The 24,537-nt window shown below is 38.4% G+C and overlaps 1 protein-coding gene across 1 annotated transcript in view; it reads left to right on the forward strand.

Annotated features, from left to right (window-relative positions):
• LOC145989286 (pancreatic lipase-related protein 2-like) overlaps window positions 1-19,412 on the forward strand; it is a 41,547-nt gene extending 22,135 nt beyond the window's left edge. The window contains exons 6-8 of the mRNA XM_083124614.1: window positions 3,067-3,273; window positions 8,605-8,773; window positions 19,198-19,412. Of these exons, the coding sequence (XP_082980740.1) occupies window positions 3,067-3,273; window positions 8,605-8,773; window positions 19,198-19,291 (470 nt within the window). The 3' untranslated portion in view covers window positions 19,292-19,412. The remainder of the gene's footprint in view (window positions 1-3,066; window positions 3,274-8,604; window positions 8,774-19,197) is intronic.
• The last annotated feature ends 5,125 nt before the right edge of the window (window positions 19,413-24,537 follow it).

Below are 24,537 nucleotides of genomic sequence, written 5' to 3' on the forward strand. Positions count from 1 at the left end.
CTGCGACACACAACTTACTCGATATGGCAAACCTAGGCACCAAAGACGAAGTCTGCATGAACTCTTAGCCTCTTAATCATCATTTTATTGTTGGCATTTCCGGTATGTGCCAACAGAAGATGTCTGAGTGCAAATATATTTTAATGGTGATCTACCCTGATTAGAAGGGGAAAAATTAAGACCCCTTTCGTTTCGAAATTTTATCCTTTGTTCATATCACTATACCCTAATGAACCACCAGTATTTCAGAAAACGTTAGCCACAATTACAGGTTTTGTAGTTGTGTGCTTGTGTGTGTGTGTGTCTGTGTTTCTGTACACACACACACACACACAGACACACCATCACACACACGCACGCACACACACACACACACACACACCATCACACACACGCACACACACACACACACACACACACACACACACACACACACACACACACACATATATACATACACATGCACTTCTTACTTTGCCTTTAATTCTGCGCCATCATTCTCAATTTACATTACGGTGTTGTGATAACGTAAATGCTCCCTTTAAGGACTAACCATGCGGCAACAAGGCAATGTCAGTTCTCATTGAGGCTCCTACCAGCGTACAGCCTCAATGGTGCATGCTACATTGAAAATTCAAGCACATTATATTTAAAACATCATATTTCCAACAACTTTCCCCTCTTTCCATTTTTCATCATCTGCACTTGTTGGTTGATTTGGTGTTTTAAGTCCACTTTATGCACAGTAAGGCTAATCGGGACTGGACCTACAGTTTAAAGTGGGATCCGAACCACTATGTGCCCCAACCGGGTGTCAAACCCAGGACCCCTTGATTACAAGGCGAAGATGCTATCATCATCTGCACTAATAACGCAGTTTGTCCTTTAGTGTCAGACTTTTGAATCATACTGTATATATACAGATTGAAATAATATTATTTCGTGGGCTTAGTCTGACACTACTTTTGATGCCAACGTTGAGTTCTGGAACCTCCAAAACATAAGGTTTGATCTCAAACATGATCACATGGCTGAAAGGGGTATTTTTATACTTTTCGCAGTCATATTGGCCGCCATATCTAATAATATTTGAAAAAAAAAATGGGTCTTTTTAATTTCTTATTATCAAAATACAGTTATAAACTGCAAATTAGGTGGAAATAAGATGTCATGAATGATAAATAATTGCAATGAACAGGAATAGAATCGTGGTCATGACCGCCATTTTGAAGACTCCATTATAGACAAATGAGGGCTTAAAAACTTGGGGTCTGGGGCGTTTTAGGTTTGGGAATTAATGTTGTATTCGCCCCCCAAAGGGCACATTCTCTCTCGGAAGCGAAATATTTTTGGTGTTCCGACCCCACTAGAGGCTTTAAGGGGAACTCAGCACACATAAGGACAAAACAAAAGACAACACACAGACGAAGTTTATACTGGCCATAGGTCCAGATGCCAAAGCCTCGTTAGTCTGAAAAATGCAGTCCAGGATGTACTAACCTGCGTGGAAGGTTTCAGTGTTCTGAGGTTGGCAACTCTGGAGGTGGTTGCATTTGGCCTGCAATCCCTGGGCACCCATACATGGCATAGGGGAAGACAGGTATAGCGACCAGAATGGGTGTAAAAAGATAGCGAGGTTTGAAGTGGCAGGAGCCGAGTACACCACCTCACAGAAATATTCTGTGCAAAAGGCAAAGAATAACATTAAATAGCCAGGAAATAATTTGCTTTTTGATTGGTTTAAAATTGGTGGGTGCATCGGCACATATGACCATTTTGCACCCTTCTATGTATACAGGAAAAAAGAGTATGCTGAACAACTAAAATGACATTACAGATACAACGCATTGGAGGGTCCAGTCCTTGCAGCAAGTGATCATTCAGTACAAAATAAGTAGACTATGGAAGTCCACAAATATGTGGTGCTTGCACAACTTTGCCACCTAATGAGCAGCCACAGTTGTTGTTTCTTTAAACAAAGAAAAAAGATTTTCATGAATAATTACATTTAAAAAATACTAAATTCCATGCTAAAACTTCCCAAGGAATCTGACAGTATCCAAATATTTAGATTTAAATCCAAGTATGAACAATATCTAGCATACAAATATTAATAAAAACTATTGTTAAGGGCAAGTTTGGGCAAAAAAAAGAGCATGCAATGAAGTGTGATGGATGTACAAAGGGCGTTCAATAAGTTTTGCACAGATGGTTATAATATTTTTATTAGTTGCAATATGATGATGAAATTTTAGGTGGGCATACTTTGATCCTTTGGCTAGAAAACCAATGTAGCCTACATCTGCTGTGACGCATCTTGTCCAACGTTCTTTCCATGCCTTGGAAAGTCAGCCACCTGAATTTTACCAAAGTGCATTCAAGGCATGTAAAGAACGTTAGATGAGATGCATCACAGCAGATGGAGGCTACATTAAGTGTTATGGTTTTCTAGTCAAAGGATCAAAGTATATTCAATTAAAATTCCATCATCATATTGCAACTAATACAAATATTATAACCATCTGTGCAAAACTTATTGAATGCCCTTCGTATTTACTCTACCTAGTTCTTCATATTTTGGAGAAGTTTATCACTGATACACTAGCTGAATCTTGATTACTGAATTTCCATTTTAGAAACAATTTCTTAACACATTGAAGAAAACATACACATCAAACACCAGGTTTAACTGTTCAATACTACACAATTTTTCTTCTAGAAGTCAACAATACCTGACCCAATATTCATTAAATTTTCTGTATTTATCATCAACCTTGGTCAGTTTTAAAAGCACTGAAACAGCATATACTACCAGATATTAAACTCTAAAGTTGTTTGTTATTAAAAACATGGACCATGTAGTCTATAGATCCTAGTTGAGGTGATCCTGATCTATTTCAATAGTTTATCATTCACCGTCAACTTTGTGATTAAGGGAAGTAGATTTACTCTAAACAAATTTCAGTAATGGAATATTTCCGGACTTCATGAAGAATCACGGCACTACAAGTGGAAATCAAAAGTAAACGTGCAATTATAACACTGACTGGCCAATGTCTCTTTTAGGTCTCGATCCAGCTAAGGATGACTTTTTAGATGCTGACTACAGTAATAGGCTCGACCCCTCTGATGCAGGGTTCGTCGATATTTTCCACACAAACTCAATTAAGATAGGCTTGGGGAGAAGGAGTGCAGACGTAGATTTCTACGTGGATGGTGGAGATTGGCAGTCCAAATGTCTTTTAGAATCCTCAGTAGTTACCAGATATTCAGGTAAGAAGATTACTACAAATTATCTAATGATACTATCTGCTCAGGAAACTTAATACAATCCAAGGTCCGTCAGTTCATAATGCCCCTTTCTGGCCAAGCTGGTTGTAAAAGTGTGATGTCATACAGATGAAAGCTCACTGGGGAAAGCTGAGTGTCCACTAGTTTTATCAAGAAAAATGTGTTTCTGTTTTCTTTCCATGCTCTTGCATCCGTGTATTTCCAGTTATTTTTTAATGCGATTCATTCTAGTGTCTGAGTGGTAAGACTATCTCATGGTGCTGTAAGAGTATGTCCACACTATCTCAAGAAAATGAAAAAATCTGATTTTGTTTGCCATACATTTCCCTCTGATGACAAGTTCCGGGAAATTGGGAGAGCAAATGCTATCAAAAAGACAACATGTTAGTTTGCTACCATTTTTTACCCTAATGTTATGAACATGATTTAAAATCCGAATTACTAGGAATTACACCAAAGAAAATTAGAAAGATACCATCCTACGTTGATATTTCCACTTACATGTGAGCAGGTCAGTGATGATAACTGCGTTCGTGCAAGATGTGTGAATTAGGGATGGTCCAATCTGGATTTTTTTTACTACAGAGTACATGATCGTGAAGTGAGGAAGATGAAACTTAATATACAGCAGCTTAAAAGCCTTGTTAATAAATTCTACCTGAAAAAAGGATAAATTGTTATAAACTTCTCTCTCTGAAATTTGGTTTTTTGATTGATTTGGTGTCCACTTTATGCAAAGTAAGGTTAATCGGGACTGGACCTACAGTTTAAAGTGGGATCCAAACCACTATGTGCCTCCACCGGGTATATCTGAAATTTGGATTATCTCCGAAATCCAGATATTAAAAATTTCGAGTTTTAAATTTTCCGGAATCTAGGTACTTTTGGTCATCCCTAGCGTGAAGATAAGATGTGCAAGGAAAAGGGTTCTGTCTGTCACCTCGAAAACAAAAATTTTGATCAGTCTTGTCATTTGTTTGTTCATTAGAATCTAGAAATATCGTTCAAATACATACAGTTTATTTTCAATATTTTGTACACACCCCTTCTTTCAACTCATAGCTGAAGCCGAGAGAAAACATTCTAACTACTTCTTGCTACTTTAACTTTGGCTCGTAAATCAGATGAATAAATATTTCATCTGTTCTTTGTATTTTGTGAATTTAACCTTTAGCAAGTTTTGAGCAAAATAATATATGCTGTCTACATTTTCACTCGTCACTGCAAATTTTACAATGTAGTTTTACCAAAATTCAGAGAGGAACTAAGCCCACCCCATAGGTCCTGCCTGGCTACGGCCTTGATTCAAAAAATTAAAAGAAAAAAAAAAGACTATGAAGCAAATACAATGGATCAAAAACTGCTCTTTTTCCAGTTCTTTCCAGCACTAACCACAGGTAAATTTATACTTTTGCTTATTGATATTTTTTTCTATGCACCATTACTTTCATGTATTCTGTGTAACTTGTGTTGCAATGCTATTCAATATGTATATTTCCCTTTAAAAAATAAGAGCGGTGAATGCTCTACAGTGCTGGAAATAGCATATACTTGTTGAATTGATTGATCGAGTTGGTGTTTTAAGTCCACTTTATGCACAGTAAGGCTCATCGGGACAGGACATACAGTTTAAAGTGGAATCCGAACCACTATGTGCCTCCACCGGGTATCGAACTCGGGACCCCTTGACGACACTACCGCTGAGCCATCAGGAAGGCTCATATATGTGTTGAAGTTTCATCTTAATGACATCACAGAAACCCTGCCAGGGTTGTAAACATGGGGCTGAAAAAAAAGGCTTGTTGTGACCACACCTTCAAGAGCAGGGGAAACTAGAGGTTGATGGATTTTAACACAACCTCAAATGCAACTGTTTTGGGTTGCTCTCTTACATGGACACTAACCTCATATTATTACAATGCTAAGTTTTATATTATTGGATATCAAAATTAGAATAGAATAGAATAGTTTTTTTTATTATTTTCTACTGAGCGAGGTTCAGCCTAGGGCTGCTCTACCACCTAACTCAGGACTAGGTATTAAGTTACAAGGTAGGATCACATGTGAAACATATTAAACAAAATGGTTTAGAATAAATGAGATACAAGAAAAAAAACTAAAAAATAGAAGCACACACACACAATTGAAAATCGTGTCGAAAAAGAAGGAAAGAAAGAGTGTACACAATATGTATTTATTGTGATGTCAGGCGGGTGTATGTATATTTTGAGGGTTTAGCCATATTAGCCATATTGTATGTGTATTTATTAAGCATCCTGTATCCAAATTAAGATTGAGAAGGTATCAATAACAAGGAAGCATCATTTCAAATTTAATCATAATATTATTCTGGAGTTTGGTTACTCTGTTGGGTCTGCAAAGAGCAAATCTCTACCATGCTTATTGCATGGTGTCTTTGGCAGTGGCATGAATCACTGGAAACAGGATCATTGCCTTAAAAGTCTCTTCAATAATTCTAACACAAGTAACTTACAAATATTTCTTTCACCTGGTGTCATTTAATGACTGCATCTTTAAAAAAAATGTTTATTTATGTCTTACACTATATGCTATACACACTTCACTTATGCTATATAGTGTATTTTTAGCTTACAATTTCCAATACCTTTGATATCCAACTACGAGGGCCATCCGGAAAGTAGTACCCGTTTTTTAATTTAAAGAAAACTAACAAATATTTTTTGAAAAACTTTGTAATTGTTAAAAACAAACTTTAAACTACTTCTCTACATAGTCTCCATGTACATTTAAGCATTTGTCATAACGTGTGACGAGTTTCTGTAACCCAGCTTCATATTCCTCTGCCGCCAGTCCATTGAGAAAAGTAGTCACTCCTTCTTTCAGTTCATCATCACTATGAAATGTAAGGAAGCGAGGGACCCACCTTGCACAAATTTTCCCATACTTCAGATGATCCTTTATAATTTCATGAACAATTTTTCGTGAAACATCAGGGAACTGTTCACTGATTTCATCCAGTGTGACGCGCTGATTGTTCGTGATGAATTCGTCAACTGCCCATAATGACAGATGGGTGCCCAGAACGTTAGTCATCATGGACGTTCTCCCTCCCCGAGTTAAAGTTTCAACACCAGCACCAAACAGACGACTCATCAATAAAATTGTATCCATAAACCTCCTTTAATTGATGGTGAATATCACATGGTTGCACATTCCTGGCGTTGAGAAATCTGATCACAGGCCTAACTTCACAAGTGGTAGCGTTTTCAATTTTCTGAACATTGTAAACACTCACAGAAACAATAACTACAATGACAGCGCTACTAAACTTTGCACACACTGAGCAGACAATCAACTGAAGTCGTTGACCTCGAGCTGCGGTTATTCGCGTCACTAGCGCTCCACATGGCGTGAACGGGTACTACTTTCTGGATGGGCCTCGTACATTTTGCTCACAGACATTATCATAATTCCTAAATGTTTGCAGATTAATATCCCCCTCCACTCTAACTTTTACCAAGTTGCTAATCTGTGTCTTTATGTTCATATCATCAATGATAGTTCATTTAGAACACAATTAAGAAATATAAGCACCATTTCGATCAAGAGTTTAATTTACAACACACAGTTTAAATATCCTGAAAATGCAAGACCATTGGATTTTTAGATGAAATAACTAACCCACACACAGGTCCGTAGCCAGTATTTTGAGAGGGGCTAATCCTTTATCAGCAGCCAACATCTAAAGGTGAAAAAAAGGGGGGCAAGAAGCCCTGAGGTTGATTTTCTTAGTATATTACGAGGGTCACTATTTATATTTTGAGCCGAACAATGAAAAAACAGGAATTTGGCATTGAAAACTGCTTTATTGTTTTTTGAAGTATTCTCCTTTATGGTCAATACACTTTTGCATTCATTCGAACCATTTGTCAAAGCAGTTTTTCCAATCTTCTTGAGACACCTCCATAATATGGTTTTTGAACGCATCAACGGCGTCTTCCGCCGACGAAAATCGTTGTCCACGCAATTTATTCTCGACATTCGGGAACAAGAAGAAGTCATTGGGTGCCAAATCAGGACTGTATGGTGGATGACCCATCAATTCGATTTTTTGACTGTTCATAAAGTCGGTTGTTAGACGAGATGTGTGACAGCTGGCATTGTCTTGATGAAGAATGATCCGACGGCGTTTCTTTGTTTTCTGTATTTGACCGAAGACCTCTGGCAAACAAATTGTTGTGTACCATTCAGAGTTGACCGTTCTACGTTCCTCTAAAGGCACAGTTGCCACATGACCAGTTTTCCCGAAAAAACAGGCGACCATTTGTTTCGATGTGCTTCGAGCGCAAACAACTTTTGTTGGATTGGGTTCATCTTGAAACACCCATACAGTCGACTGCTGTTTACGTTCCGGCTCATATGCATATATCCATGATTCGTCACCTGTTACAATCTTATATACGGTACGTCGTCTTTTGAAGCACCACGATTGTATTTATTGAGCATTTGTTTGCACCAATTGACGCGAACGTCTTTTTGAGTTTTTGTCAAATTGTGTGGGATCCAACGAGAACATACCTTTCTCACAGCTAAATGATCATGTAATATTTTATATATGCTGGTGGAACTAATGGCTATGGTTGCCTCAATCTCACATTATGTCACATGACGATCTTGCAATATTAGGTTTTGCACAGCATCAATGTTTTCTTGAACAACAACTGATTTTGGACGACCTTCGCGAATCTCGTCGGTGAGTGAATGGCGGCCACAATTAAATTCGTTATTCCAGCGTTTCACAGAGGCAAAGGATGGGGCTTCATCGCCAAATGTGGAAGTAAGTTGATCGATGCACTCTTGTCTTGATAATCCACGTCGAAAATCGTACAAAATCATCGCACGAAAATGTTCACGAGTTAATTCCATTTTATTGTTGTCGCGCAATATCCAAGACAACATAAACAACACAAATGAAGCTATTGACAAAACATTTGAAGTACGTTATGGTCAATAATGCCAGACGATTCCGTGCAAACGTCAAATCGCGCCTAACTTCAATCAGTGTTGCCAAGGCTCAAAATATAAATAGTGACCCTCGTACAAATTATTATGCAAGATGTTTAATTTTGATAAGGAAATAAAATTAATTACCACTATACACTATTTAAAATATAGAGGTGTTTGTGGGATTTCAGGGGAGAGGCCTCAGCCCCCTTAGCCCTCCCCCTGGCTACATGATGGCCCACACATGAAAAGAAACATTAGTTTTGCCTAGGGAGACCAGCAAGGAAATGATTGACAAAATTGCTTTGTAACGCTTTCTCTTTTTAGGTCGTTGCAGTCACTTGAAGGCATATAAGTACTATCGGATCTCAATCGAAAACCCAAAGTGTATGATGGCTTATCCTTGTAGTGGTTATTATAACTACAGACACTTCAGACAAAGTTACTGCCACCCAATTAAGAGAATGGGAGAGCACTTTCTGGACCAAGATCAACTGTAAGTTCTTATTTTTAACTTCACAAATTAGGTTCATTTACTAATAACTATAAATAACTATCATTCTTATGACCAAACAATGTAGTACTGTATATATAACTTATGTCTCCCTCCTCCTCTCACACATTTTAATCTATCGAAAGATTTCTACACTGTCAATCACCATCTGTTTCAGTATTTCAATATTTTATCTGACAAAGGTTAGGTTATAGAACACATGCTTTACAAAGAAATTATTATTATTTCAAACCTAGTTGAAAGAATACCTGTGTAATATCCAATATCCCAGAAATTGTGGTGAACTTTCTCCCTTCTCAAGGGCAACGTAGCAAGCCAGACTGGAAATTGAAGACAACGTGAGCTACGAATAGGGACATTGAATATTGGAACACTGACAGGAAGGACTGAAGAAATTGTGGATCTAATGGAGGCAAGAGGAATCGACATCTTTGGAATGAGCGAAACAAAATGGAGAGGAAAAGGAGAAACTAAATTGAGGAAAGACTACAAACTGTACTAGACAGGTACCGAAGAGGGCAGGAAAAGTGGGTTGAATTTGTAGTCAGAAATGGAATAAGTGAGGAAGTAGAAAGAGTAAATGACAAAATAATAAAACTAAAAATGAATGTAAGAGGACAATTAATAGAAATAATCGAAGTGTATGCCCCACAAACTGGAAGTACAAGAAAGGAGAAATAAGAATTTGAAGACTTGGAAGAACATGTAGGAAAGGAATGGCAAATTGTGATGGGTGATTTTAATGCACAAGTGGGAAGAGACAGGAAACGGTATACGGAAATACTTGGAGCAGATGGATGGGGACAGAGGAATGAGAAGGGAAGGTGGCTAATGAACTTTTGTAAGAGAAATGGACTGTTAGTAGGTAATAGCTGGTTTAAGAAGATATATGACCACCATAAAATTACAAGATAAAGTTGGAATAATGAACAAAAGTCTGTAATACATTATATATTGGTAAACAAGGAAGTAAAGAAGATAATGAATAACATTAATGTAATACCCAGTGAGAACTTAGCCGGACCCTGTGGCCGAGTGGTTAGCACATTGTGCTGCGATGCCAAGGGTCCCGGGTTCGAATCCTGCTTGGGCTTGGTTGTTTGTGAATGTCCATTTCATCATTTCATCACTCATCCCCATCTTCGCAAATTAGCCAAGAGGCACAAAACGCTTAGTAAAATAAACTAAATCAATCAATCAATCAACCAGTGAGAACTTAGACAGTGACCACAGGCTACTAATAGGAGATGTGAGGGGATGGAAAATAAAAGAAAGAAGGGAGGAACAAGGAAGAAGGATAAAAGTGTGGAAATTGAATGATAATATGATAAAAGAGAAATATCAACAAATATTGCAAACTAAAGTGCCACAAGATGAACCCAAAGGAGTAGAAATAAAATGGGTAAGATTTATAACAGAATTAGTAGAGGCAGCTGAAAAGGTATGTGGAAGGACAAGCAAGAAAAGAAAGAAGAAAGAAACACCATTGTGGAATGAAAGAACTAGAGAGGCAGTGAAAAACAAAAATTATGCATTTAGAAAATGGTTTAAAGTTAAATCACAAAATGCATGAAATGAGTACAGGGAAAAGAAGAAAGAGGCAAGAACAGTAGTAAAGGAGGAAAGAAGAAATTAATGGAAGAGTGGGCCAAAGTGCTAGAAGATGATGTAGATGAGAACAAGAAAGTATTGTATGGATTAGCGAGAGAAAGGAGAAGAGAAAGTGGAGACAGCTGCAAGCTGAAGGATGAAAGTGGAAACATAGAAGAGGATGAAGAAATAAGGAGAACGTGGAGAAATCATTTCGAGATTGCTGAACGGGAAAAAATTAAATGAACATTAACAAGTGAAGAAAAAATTAAACTCACATGGAAGAAGTGGAGAAAGTACTGAAGAGAATGAAGAGAGAGAGAGAGAGAGAGCACCTGGAATAGTTGAAGTGCCAGTGGAAATGATACTGAGAGCAGTGGTGATTGGTGTGCAATGGCTGTACAGTGTGTTGAAAACAGTGTGGCAAGACAGAGAAGTGCCAAGGATTGTACGAAGGGACTAACATATTCAGGGGGAACAGAAAGGAATTCATAAACTATAGAGGAATAACTAGGGCTGAACTGATTTTGATATCGGTAAGTATCGGTTGAATTTTCTTCGCTGATACTAGTGGCGACTCTTGACTTTTCCTAGGTGTAGGAAATTATGATCAACAGACCAAAAGAGAGAACAAAGAAAAGACTTTGAAAATGTGTTCAATTAAACAGGCACACGTATCACTTGTACTGTCCACTGCATTTAGAATCAGTGGCGCAGGAATGGGGGGGGGTAAAGGGGTACATTGTACCTCCCCAAATTTTTGAAGGGGTACTGTACCCCCTAAACCCGTAAATCAAGTTGTACCCCCTGTACCCCCCTTTGGTAATTGGACAGCAGACACAAGGTGCTACTGTTAAAAGAACCTATTTTAAATTCGCCCAATTAAAAAGTGAATATTTTTTATAACTTATAAGTATTATCTTTACCACAGAAATTCAAACCATTGTAAACTGATTCTACTACATTGTGCTTGCTACTAGTTAGATCATTGACCTATGTTCTTGGATACCTCTTTAAGGAGATGAAAATTGTTTAAAATGTGTGTGGAACGATGGAATCAGATTTGCTCTCGGAAAATCACGCTGCATACGAATTCTCCTTTGCGTATGGGGGGTACACTTTTCTAAAGAAGTGGTCACGTCGATTCGAAAATGAAATACAAATCTTCATAAGAAGAGTGTATGACTGACCCCATTTTCTTTTGAATATTTAAAATGGAATTTTCCTAAACGAAATACTTATACAAACGAGACGAGGCACGACAGACCAACTTGGGGGGGGGGGGGGGGCGGGGGTACAATACACTCCTGTACCTCACCCATATTTTTCATAACTTTGTAAGAGGGTGTTCGGAAAACTATACTTAAACTTATATATTAAGAGATTTTTTTGTAAAATAGAGTCCAGACTAGCGTACCTGAGCATGAAGTGAATCTAGAATATGTTCTAACAACTTCAGAGTGGAATCCCAAACAAAAATAAGCACAAATAAGAATGAGAAGGACCTCACCACACAGGAGACGATATGAAGCTGTGACAATTTTCGAACTCATCCCATTGCGATATCATTCCTAGGTGAAATGAAATTTTTCCTAGACATTTAAACAGGGTGCAATCTGCAATTTTATCAGAGGGGGGACTTATTTTACCTATGTATTAGGTATACTTATAATTGGACATTAATTGCTTAAAATCTGATTTTGATATCGAATGCAACACAAACACAACGCCATTTTAAGTTAAACAATAAAGTCAAACTGTAAGAAAATTACATTAGTCATATGAATGCACGAGATAAATGAGACTCACTGCAGGTTCTATTGGTAGATTTTGGATTGGATTCACTAGGTCTTTAGAGTGAGATATTAATGTTTGATTGATTTATTTGGTGTATTTTACTTTGCATTTCTGCCATGAGTGATGATATGATGGAATTGATGGACACTCACAAATAACACCCATGCCCAAGCCGGATTTTGAACATGGGACCTCTGGCATCATAGCACACTATGCTATAACCCTTCCGCCATGGAGGCCGGCAAGGCAGGAATGTGTTTTGGATTTTCTTTGTAGATTCAAAAATCTTTAACTGTGACGCACATGTTTTTGCTTACATTAAAGTTTACCTTTTCACATAAAAAAGAAATTGACATGTCACCCTAAAACACATGTACAGGGTGGGAAATAACCTTTTGCTAGGGGTCCACAGTAAAAAGTAACAACAATTAAGAAATTATGGTAATACCAAAATTTTACTATGACAATTGTGGTTACAAAAACAAAATTAAAAGTTAGTATGTCCACCGTTTGCTTCTCTCACAGCACGAAGACGATCAGGGTAGGAGCTCAGAAGATTCGCAAACAGTCTGTATTCCATTCCATGTCACGGAGGACTTGTTCCAGATGTGCAAGGAGTGTTGGCCGGGAATAGCGGTCCGGTCCACGTTCCACTATCATCAAGGACTCAACTGCATCCTTCAGAATAGCCCCAAAGTGCTCCGCTGCATTCAGGTCCGGTGATGCACCCGGCCATTCAGAACTGCTGAAGAAGTCAATGCCACTTCTCCGAAGAAGGTCTTGGTTTTAGCATTTGCCTTGAAGCAAGGTGCTTTGTCGTGAACTAACTTTTAATTTTGTTTTTGTAACCACAATTGTCGTAGTAAACATTTGGTATTACCATCATTTCTTAATTGTTGTTACTTTTTCCTGCAGACCCCTAGCAAAAGGTTATTTCCTACCCTGTATGTATCTGCATTTAATACCACTCCATGCGAAAATAAACCTTGGCCGGCTCTTCATGTTGTCCACAAAAGATTGAAAACAAAACAAAAAAAAAAATTGAGCGTATGGCTTTCCTTGTTTCCTCTGAGATCTGAAGCATTTAGGTTTTGTATATGTAATGATAGTACTTTCAGTGCTTGAAGAGTGTCAGGTACAGCTAAATATATAACAAATAAATGCTTTGTCAAATGTTTCACAAATATTTCAGAGTTAGATTTCTTACTTTTTTCTCTCTCTCTCTCTTTTCTCCTCTTTCTCTTCTCCTTTCTCTCGCTATGAGTTGATCAGGAACCATCTCAACTCAGTTATTTTCTTTCTTTTTTAATACGAGTACAATGCCTATAGATTCTAAAAGGCATTGGATGTGGTACACATCTGCCATAAATTGCAGTGGCGTGCATTCGGGATACGCAAGGTACGCTCTGCGTACCCACAACGAAGTAAGAAAAAATGAACATTTTTTCGTCTTCCCCGAATATGAAAATTCAACAGTAATCGCTCCGAAAGCAGTTCCACTGCAAGAAATTCCGATTTCCGCACGAACACGCTGCTGCCTTCCTGAAGGCAGTCCCGAATGATCCCGATTGTGACTTCGGCACCCACCCGATCCGCATTGCCGATTTCCGCAGAAAGACGCTGTTTCTTCTGCTTGGTACCCTAGAAATTCGGAAGGTAGCCCCATTGGCTCATATCATCCCCGACCACGTGTTTGGGTCTGCCCGCGCTTACCCTCTCTCCCACTTTTTTCTCGGTTCTAAGCGGCGAGGGTACCCAAGATTTTGACAGCGTATGCAGTGTTGACAGTAGTCAACATATATTTTTTTTCTGGAATGCTTAGCTTACTAGCATTTAGCAGCCACGCGTAGATAGATCACTGTGTTGGGTTGCAATAAAAATACATTATAAAAAGTGATACAGGAATCAGAGAGGAGGGCAAGAATATGTAGTGGTGGAAGATCATATTTAATATCCGCGTAAACTATCACATATAAAATATTTATGTCAGGGTAAAGTTACACTAGCAAGGTTTTTTTTTTTTTCGTATAGGGAGGTGAGGACCAGACTGGACTGTCACTGTGTCGAGGGGAAAATATGTGAACAATTTTCAAGTTTCGCACAATTCTTAGTGTATGAAAGTATCTGTTTATCTCCTTTCGGGATCAACATTTCCTTTGAGTTTCATAGCATGGGTGTTGATTGTTGACCCAACGATGTGAATGAATGATAAAAGAAAAACATAATAAAACACAATGCTTACAATGGGATTAGAATGAGCCCCCCCCCCCCTCCCGCCAGACATTGCAAAGTGATGTACGGTAGTTTAGCTTTTGAAGTGTTCTGGGATGTATGCTGACGTATTTTCTACTTGTCCTTAATTATCTCCCTTCTACAAAATACTTTGTCGACTGGCAACTCCGATTCATTCGTCCACAAGAACGCGTGGTTTTCGAGCATAGCGGGACCGGACACAACATACCGTGGGAGGTTGACTTTTACTTTCTTCTGTCGTGTGAAATTTGCAGCGAGTGTTTCGTTCAAATTATTTACATTACAGGATCTCTATTGTTTGTCGGTGCTGTGAAGTGATAAAATAGGGGGACCGGGAGTTATTGATGACGTTCTGGAGAAGGGATTTTCGGAATTTACGAAAAAAGTGTAAACAATCCGAAATGGAAGGTCTGTTCCTGAGTTGGAAGAATTGTTTCAGGCAGAAGTTGTGAAGGATGGTAAGTAGTATATTAGGCATTTTGATTTTTGAGAAGAAGAAAAAAATATCTCTACAGAGTGATTGACAGTAGAAAAACAGTGAAACTTTATTGTTGGCCTTATTCGTTGGTTTCCTCTGCGAAAGGTGTGAAATAGTAGACGATACTGAGATTTATCAAATTTATTACATGAAATTTGAAATCACGGAAAATGATTGTGCCATTTCTTTCCGTTCAATGTTCATCGCACTGCATGCAGGAAATAATCGAAGTTGAATTGTTGGACTCTACGTAGCTACTATCAGAATATATTTGCGAATATAAAATATCATACATATATTTTACCTCGTTACATTTGGATATTGATACAAGGACGAGAAATTTTCCATTATAAAATTGTAGAAAGAAGTTATTTTCTGAATAACATGATGGCCAGGGAGGGGGGTTCTGGCCCCCATAATCCATTTCGGATGGCCCATGTTGTGTACCCTAGTTTAAATGTCACCGCACACCACTGATAAATTGTTTAAATATGTTTTTATGCATAGCTATGTGTCTTTAAAATTAGAGTGAACTGATCTGAAGTAGAACTCTATGAGTATGATATACGGATCCAGTGGGTGGAAGATGATTATTCTTGGTTGGGGTGGCTTAAGATCCTCCTCACCACCTTTAATCTCAACCTGTATTAAAATGAATAGATGTATCTTCGTTCACAATTTTCACATTTCAAACTCCTGATTTTCCATTCCGTTAAATCCAAATAAGTCCAGAACGAGGTCCAGAGCTTTATATGTTTCACAATTGTTATCAGGTTTTAAAATCTGTTAAAAAAAATCTAAGAAAAACAAAGAAAAATATATTTATGCAAATTTTGCATTAAATAACAGTACATTCGTGTGTGCTGTTCTAAAATAGAATGTTTCTCATGGCTTCACATTATACCTAGGTATCAAGGACGTATTTGGAGGGGTTCCAAGAGGACCCATCCCCTAAAGACTTACCATGTAGTAAAAGTAAATAATCAAAATATAATTGTGTAGCATTAAATATATAATCGATGGCTATTTCCGCTCAACTTATTGGAAGGCAATAAATTTCGCTGATACGGCTTTGAAGGGATCCAAATATTTATGCACAGTACTAATAATGATATCCATAAAATATTGATATGCAACTTTACTTTTTGTTAATTGGATCTAACTCCTTTTTTGTTATTCAATAAATATTCAATTCTTTTTCTATTTGACATCAAATGCTTACCAAGGCAGTTGTTTTTATTCAAATCTTGGCGATCTTAACTACACGAAAGCTAAATAATGAGTATTTGCTGTTATACATCTATTCTTTTACAACCTTGGTGACAATGAAGTTCGACCTGAAAGGAATAAGTGATTAAATGCACAGAGGTATAGGCGGTGGAATGGGTGACCCGCAGAAGTGACGCATGTGTGTAAGAGGAGGCGTGTGAGCAGGCAAGAATTGTGATCCCAGCATGTTGCACCCAAGGTCACGTAAAGAACAAAAACGGGCAACTATATGCATGACATTGAACTTTGACCAGGCACCAGACCCATACGGTAAATTCCAGAGAGTGGCGCATTCGGCGGAAGCATGACGTCACGGACACGATAAGGGAGTCCGCCGTATATAAGCGCATGCTGTGGACCGAGGAACCACAGTGCATCATCACCATGGCCAGGGGCAAACCTATTGACAACACCGTGAGGAGAAGAGTGGTGGAGTTGCAACGGGATGGACTCAGTGAACGGGAAATAGGGCGCCAACTGAACTTACCCAAGTCAACCGTCCACTGCATCATCAAACACCACCAAAATACGGGTACTACAGAGCCAGGTAAGGCCCCCGGTCGAAAACGCCTGCTGAGCGTGCGTGACCTACGGATATTTAGGCGCTATATCCAGACCAACAATCATGTTTCTGTGGCCGAATTAAGACTGTGGACTCGAGAACGCTTTCACATTGAAGTGTCAACCAGAACCATTCGCCGTTACCTACAGCGATGTGGTTACCGAGTGTACAAGGCGAAACGTAAACCCTTCCTTTCCATGTTGAACAAAGGCAATCGACTACGGTGGGCACGAATGTACCGGGGATGGACATTTCGGCAGTGGAACAGGGTTTTGTGGATGGACGAATCCATTTTCAATGTTGTGTACGGGAAAATATGGAAAACAGTCATTTGTCGGAAGGAGGAACAGAATGAAGCAAAATGTTATGCACGTCGGGTACAGAAACCTGCGTCAGTGATGGTATGGGGATGCATGACAGCATCTGGGGTTGGCCCACTACACGTCTGTGAGGGCATTGTGAATGCAAGTGCCTATACATGCATACTGGAGTGGCATCTTCCCACAGTGTAAAGGCACCTGTTCCACAGGTGGCGTCTCATCTTTCAACACGACAATGCCGGCCTCATACAGCGCAGCTGACAAGAGAATGGTTGACTCGCCATCACGTGCGAACTCTGCCATGGCCACCATCGAGTCCCGACCTCTCGCCCATTTAGAATGTGTGGCGTGTTCTTAAGCGACGTGTGCAACAGAGGGGACCCACGACAGTGGCTGCTCTTATCGCCTGCCTGCAGGAGGAATGGCACCGCATCGATGTGGAATACCTTGAACGACTCGCCCGCAGCATGCCCCGACGCATTGCCACAGTTATTCGCCGACGGGGCAGCGTCACACCATGGTAAACAGGATCCCCTCTAACAGTGGTCAAACTTCAATGTCACGTGTAGATGGACGAAAATGTTTTATTTTGTGTGGACACCATACATTGCTGCGTTGCAGCGGAAATTTATGTTTTCCTTTGTTCCATGTAGCCTGCTGAATAAAATATGTTCAGCATATGCATGTGTTCTCCTTCTTTCACAACGCACTCCTATATTTGTGACTGGTCGAACTTCATTGTCACTAAGGTTGTACTATCTTTTACCTATTCATGTAATAATAATTAACATTAATAAATTTACATATTTATTTTAATTTAATTATTCTAATTATTATTATGTATTATTATTGTGACCCTTGGTTGGACCCCCCCCCCAAATGTATTTCTACATACATGCAGGAGTGTGTGTATATATATGGGAGACTGAATTTTGTACCCCCCTAAATGAAAAACGTTCCTGCGCCACTGTTTAGAATGTTAGCTGCAACCCTGTACCCAAGGGGGCCATGCCCCTCTAACAATAAAATATTTACATGCGAACCTAAAAATACATACAAAAATATAACATTGACAATTTTTCAGATTATGAAAGAATTTCGATTTTTCTCTTGCGTAAACGAATAGCTCGTTTGTGGAGGTAGGCAAGCTCCAGAAGCCTGCAGTCTGCAATATTTGGTCGTTTTAATTTTTTAACAATTGATGGGAAGCTACCAGACGTCCCGATACCCGATTTAAATTCATTACATGAATCATTGCTAATACGTATGCCTACATCATTTAATTTATAAATATATCATTTTCTAAATATAGGGACGCTAGTGGCAACCCTGCCACGCATCCCTGGAATTTATGTTAGATCCATCAATTACTGTGTTGGGTTGCGTACATGTAGGCTAGATTTAAAGTGCTTATATACCAGAAACTAAGCACTTTCGAGGTTATGTTTATAAGGGAAAGTTACTTGTTTTATGATATCTACCAGCACCCAAGCATTGCTGAAGTTGTTTTGCAACACCCTGTGTGTGCATATATATACATGCACACACACACACACACACACACAGGGTGATTCAAAAAGAAGGAGCATATTACAAACTTTATTGTTGACATGTAGTAAAAGATACACACATGTCTTATGTGACACCACAGAGAGTAAGAGCTAATGTTTTATGCACTCAATATGGACACTGTATGTGATGTGACAAATGTTGAAACAATAATCCATTTCATTCCACACACACTTCAACTGGTCTACAGCTATCGTCACCATGGCCAATATAATTTTAGGTGATGGAGTCTTAACAGTGCCATAGCCTCATAGATAAAAATTGCAGGGGACAATGTAGAGACCTGGGAGGCCATCAATGATGCACAAGGTCATGATGCCCGCCTCTTGCAATCCAGCTTTCCGTAAATCAGAACAACTTTTCCTGGGGAGCTGCCACATTCCTTTCATCACCTCCTGCACTACCTTGCAGGATCAAATGGAAACTCTACGTTTGTATCTTTTACCATGTGTCTAAAATGAAAGTCTGTAATGTGCTCCTCCTATTTGCATAACCCTGTATGTGTGTGTGTGTGTGTTGTACATATGGGTATATGTATAACTGTGTACTTATGTGCGTATCCTTTCAGAGTCCTTGGGAATTATTACATCATGATATCCTATTGGTGGGATGCTTCCTGGAATAAAGAATGCTTTTGGCTGTGGTGGAAAATATTTGGATGAGGAATCTCACTTCTAACATGTATGATAATAATTATCTAATGATTTCAAATGTTCTGTAACATTAGTAATCATGAATCCCTTACTTGCACTGGAAAATAATGTAAACCAAATGTTATTAATACTGGCATAAAATAAATAGTTTCAAATTAATTTTGCATTAACTAAATTCCAACTTAATATTCCAGTTCAAAAGATTTGCACTTAAGTATGGTAATACCATATCAATAAGTTTGTTAGCATTGTTTGATATCTTAGATCTTTATAATAATATACATTTATGTTTCTTTAACTTTACACCTAGAATTCTAACAGGTTTCAGGAAAAATGGGAAAATTACGAGGCACATGTAAAAAAAAAAGGGCCGATAATTTTTTACTTGGGACTGGCAACACTGATGAAGCTGTGCCTGCAACAGATGTATATTTCTCAGTGTGGAGGTGCGTATGTGCGAGTAGCAGGAAGTTGAAATGGCTGCTGTAATAGAAAATCCCGCCAAATGCAAGGTGAGGTCGGTGATTAGATTTCTCAATGCAAAAGGGACTGAGTGCAGCTGACATTCATTGGGAATTTTGGTCATTTACGAACCAACAGTAATGAGTGAAGGAAAGGTAAGACAATGGTGTGCTTTTCGGGAAGGATGTTCAAATGTTCATGAAGCAAAGCGGCAGGCCTAATGTTCAGACGGATGACCTTGGGCAATGTGTTGATGAGAAAGTGCACTCCAATCGCCATTTCACCATTACTTATCTAGGCAAGGAGCTTCCTGAAGTGTTTGATAAAACATTGCATCGAATTGTAATGGACAATATGGGTTATCGCAAACTGTGTGCGAGGTGGGTGCCAAAAATGTTGACAAACACTCACAAAAATGAAAGAATGAAATCAGAAAGTGATTTTTTTGGCCCACTGGGAGAAGGACGGGGATGACTTGTTTTCTCACATAGTGACTGGAGATGAAACCTGGATATCATACGTCACTGGTGAGTCGAAGCAGTAGTCCATGGAATGGTGTCACTCCGGTTCACCGAAACCGAAGAAATTCAATCAAACATCATCACATCGCAAAATCATGACAACCCTGTTTTGGGACCAAAAAGGTGTAATTCTCGTGGAATTCCTGGAACCGGGACGAACCATCACAGCAGATGTGTATTGCCAAACACTGTCTAATCTGCAACGTGCCATCCAAAACCGGCGAAGAGGAATGTTACGGTCTGGAATTCTGCTTATTCATGACAATGCCCACCCACACACAGCTGACCGTACTGTTGTGACAATTCAAAAATTCCGATGGGAACATTTTAATCACCCATCATACAGTCCCGATCTTGCCCCAAGTGATTATTTTCTGTTCCTTCACCTTAAAAAAGTTGTTTGCTTCGCTACATTTCAATGATAGTGAAGTTCTCAAGACATCAGTTCTCGACTGGCTAAGATCCCAGGCAGCAGATTTCTACGCAGAGGGTACCATGGTACCAAAAATGCTTGGAGCGTCATGGTGACTATGTAGAAAAATAGCCAGGGTATGCACTTGTATAGCATCAAAATAAAAATTTCAAAAATCCAACACACTCAGGATGAAACCAGAGCACATATTTATCTAGCTTGTATTCTTTTACATGGCCTTGTCAGACAATGATTCACTGCGCTACTCTACACAAAGCTATGTGGTGGCTCAATTTCATGGATAATGCTGTCCCATGTTTCTTTACAAGACAAATCTGAATTTCATGTACTTCACGTACAACCATACAATATTCAGTTCTACTCCAAAAGAAAAACACGTGATTTTTGATGCTTAATACTTACCTGAACAAAAAATGTTTTTCTCCTTCCATACAGTATCTCAAAGTCTCATTGTTAGGGTTGTGGGGGAGGGAGCTCAAGCAACAAAGCATTTATGTTGATGCACACCAGTAGCATATGGAGAATTTCATCAAGGGGAAGGGGGTGATTGCCCAATTTCAAATTACTACTGTTATATTATAGTTTATTTACTACTACTATTACTAATGCTGCTGCTGTTACTACTAATATCACCACCACCACCACAACTACTATTACTATTAAGTAGTAGAGATCTACAAAATATATTTAGGACATTTCTCTGAAAACTGAAACCATGATATCGAATAATGAAGTTTCAATATTGATTTTTTATTCATGGTATTTAGGTAGAGTACAATCCAAACCATAATGGAAAACAAAGAACAGGTAAATATTTGGAAAATATATATTAAAAAAAATCTGTAAAGTTGAATTTCATTTTACAAGTGAAAATCTCTGAAACTTCACCTCAGGTATGGATACATATTTATAGCTATATATTATTAGCATAGGCCTATTTGAATTATTTTTATTTATCAAATATAGGGTTACTTAGCTGCATATTAAATATGGAAATCCAGGAATTAGTGTTTCTATAAACAGCAACACTGGCATTCTTAAAGTACCCTGTGGCCTTGTCCTGTGCATCATGCAATGTATTAACTTTTTCTTGTGGAGCAAGAATTTTTAATAGAAAACAATTTCCTCACTAAACATCATAAAGTACTGGAAATATAATTATTACAATTTCATACAAGCCATTGAAACACCAGTGCAAATAATTATCGTGTACTGTGGATCACACTTCAAAGCACAACATTTTGAAACTTGAACTGTCCTCTGGAATTAACTAGGAGAGGAGGCCTAATTTTTTATTACGATTTACCTAGTTGTTATCAGTCCTTAAAGGCTACTTCCAGTGGTTGATATCACCAGCCATTAATCACCAACCTTTCTCTTACCTTCACCGGGATAAAGTTCATCGTCATATCTTACTACGACGCAGTCACCCATGCTATAGCCTGCACTTGCATTCACATGAATTTCTAATTCAGGAGTTAGAACATTCTCAAGGGTATAGAAACCTCTACCTGGAATAGTTTTTATGTTACGAACTGATTTGATGCCTTCAATTGGCTGAGCATCATTACAACTTCTCTCTCATTAAATTGCTTCTTCATTTATCAAAAGAATTTAATTTTGGACATAAGATATCTAATTAGTTCTGAAAAATCTGAAGCAGTCTGTACAATTGGTGCAGATTTACTTTTACTCATTACATTGAGTACGAACAAGTGATTTTGCTTGTCCGCCAATTCCATCCACAACTCCCTTCCCATGTTAAGTTGCAAAATAGTTTCAGATGTTTTTCTGTATTTACATCAAAGTTCTTGCAAAAATAAGGCCATACATCTATTTTTGAATTCTGAAGATGCTCCATCCAACCATATAACATCATCAGTATTGGGGATGGTCTCTGATGTTGGATCAATTGCTTCATATAGAATACCAACAAAGCGAGAAGCAACAGTGTGTACAAGTCAAGCACACCACCCACACACCCGTAGACACCACATGAGCTAAACATCGATAGCGGACAGGAACACCACACTTGGATTCCCCTACTACAGCAGTTAGCGCCGGGAAATAGCAGACGACGCGGACGTAGATGAACAGTTGACAACAGCACACCTAGCAGCAGACTGATCAGGGCCGGATTAAGATGGGAGCTATTGATGCTGCAGCATTAGGCCCATTCCTGAAATAGGCCCAGATGAAAACCGACGAGAATTTTCCGAAAGCTGAACAGTTTTCTTTTGCTATATTAACCTGAAAATAAATCTTAGAATGAAATTTGGAGCCTCAATTTCGGATGCCTAGACACAGGTAGTAAAATTTTCATCTTGAAAGTTAGTTGTATACAAAAAAAATCGACGGTATGCACCATCAGATCCAATTTCGTCTTAATCCAGCCCTGGATGCATTTAAGCTATCGACTACAAAACATGAAATATCAGAAAGTCAAATTCAATGCCTTGAAAAATGAACCGAATGTGAATTTAGACTGCAGAAAAACATAACTATTGATGAGCAACAGAGACTGTGAATTTCACAGGAAAAGCAGCATTAGTGTGAGGCCTTGAAACAAATATTAGGTCTATATGTCATTAAGTATTTGGCAGAGCATGATCTTGCATTACGGGGCCTGGGCCATAAAATATTTGCGGGACGCACTATTTATATTTCTATTTTCCTTCCTTAGTCTGAAGTACAGGTGTCCTACAAAATCATAATGTAAACACTATTACATTTTCATTTCGTTTTCACTTTAAACTGTAGGTTCAGTACCAATTAGCCTCTCTGGGCATGAAGTGGACTTACAACAACAAATCAATCCATCTGACGTTCATTATATTTAAATGCAAAAACGGGAATGTTTAATATCATATTGTTACTTTAACTAAAAAGTAGCAATATTTAATCATATCCAATAACATAATTGTTTTCTTTACTTTTCATTGAATTTTGACACTGTAGTGAATATGCATTGCTTACATAAAATAATATTTTCATATATTTCATTCTATAAGTAAGCAAACAATAGCCTATATGTTAAGCATTTTTGATACAAATATTTGTAACACTATCTTTATGTCGTGGCCACTTTGTTTATGATTTCAGTAATTTTGGATATATTTAAGTATGTCAAAATAATACACGTTACTTAATTGGAAGCACCAGCATCCTATAAACTCGTTAAAAAAACGCACACAAGTTGCCACCCCTGTCATGACCCTCTTCCGTATTTAGTGCATTTTCTGGCAGAAAAAAAAATCATATCAACAACAAGGGTAAATTTACAGTACATGCCTGCGAAAACAAAGAATAACAAAAAAGAGTCTGGGGCTTGTATCGCTAAAATTACGTCTCAATCAGGAAAAGTCATTAAGAAAAGCTGGTTGTCAAATATTAAATTTTATTGGTGCTAAATGGCGATACTGCGAACGCGCGCTCGTGCTTAAAATAGGTAATAATTGCACAATTCTAATAACCAGGTTGGCGTTAGAGAATAATTTTAAGAGAATAATTTTACAAGAAACGGATGTTATCGATATTTTAACATTACATAATACAAGGGCCTCGCGGATATAGTTCGCACAGGGCCTCACATTCCCTAACGGCGGCCTGGGTTGAAGAGCATTCAAGAACTCCTGGATGAGCTTTCGACAGATAAGGAGCAGAAGGCAGATACGAGAAACCAGAGCGCGTGATTTTCACGCAGGATGAACAAACTTGAGACAGCAGTTATGGCAGTACGAGCATTAGCTTCCAAGATCCTACAGTCAGAATGAATACGGCAATTGGCTTGATGGTATCACTGGTCGACACAGTTCAGTGTGCACGGGATAGATTTGACG

This window comes from Lepisma saccharinum, chromosome 6 (assembly GCF_977018435.1).
Source record: "Lepisma saccharinum chromosome 6, izLepSacc3.1, whole genome shotgun sequence".
NCBI classification, from domain to species: Eukaryota; Metazoa; Arthropoda; class Insecta; order Zygentoma; family Lepismatidae; genus Lepisma; species Lepisma saccharinum.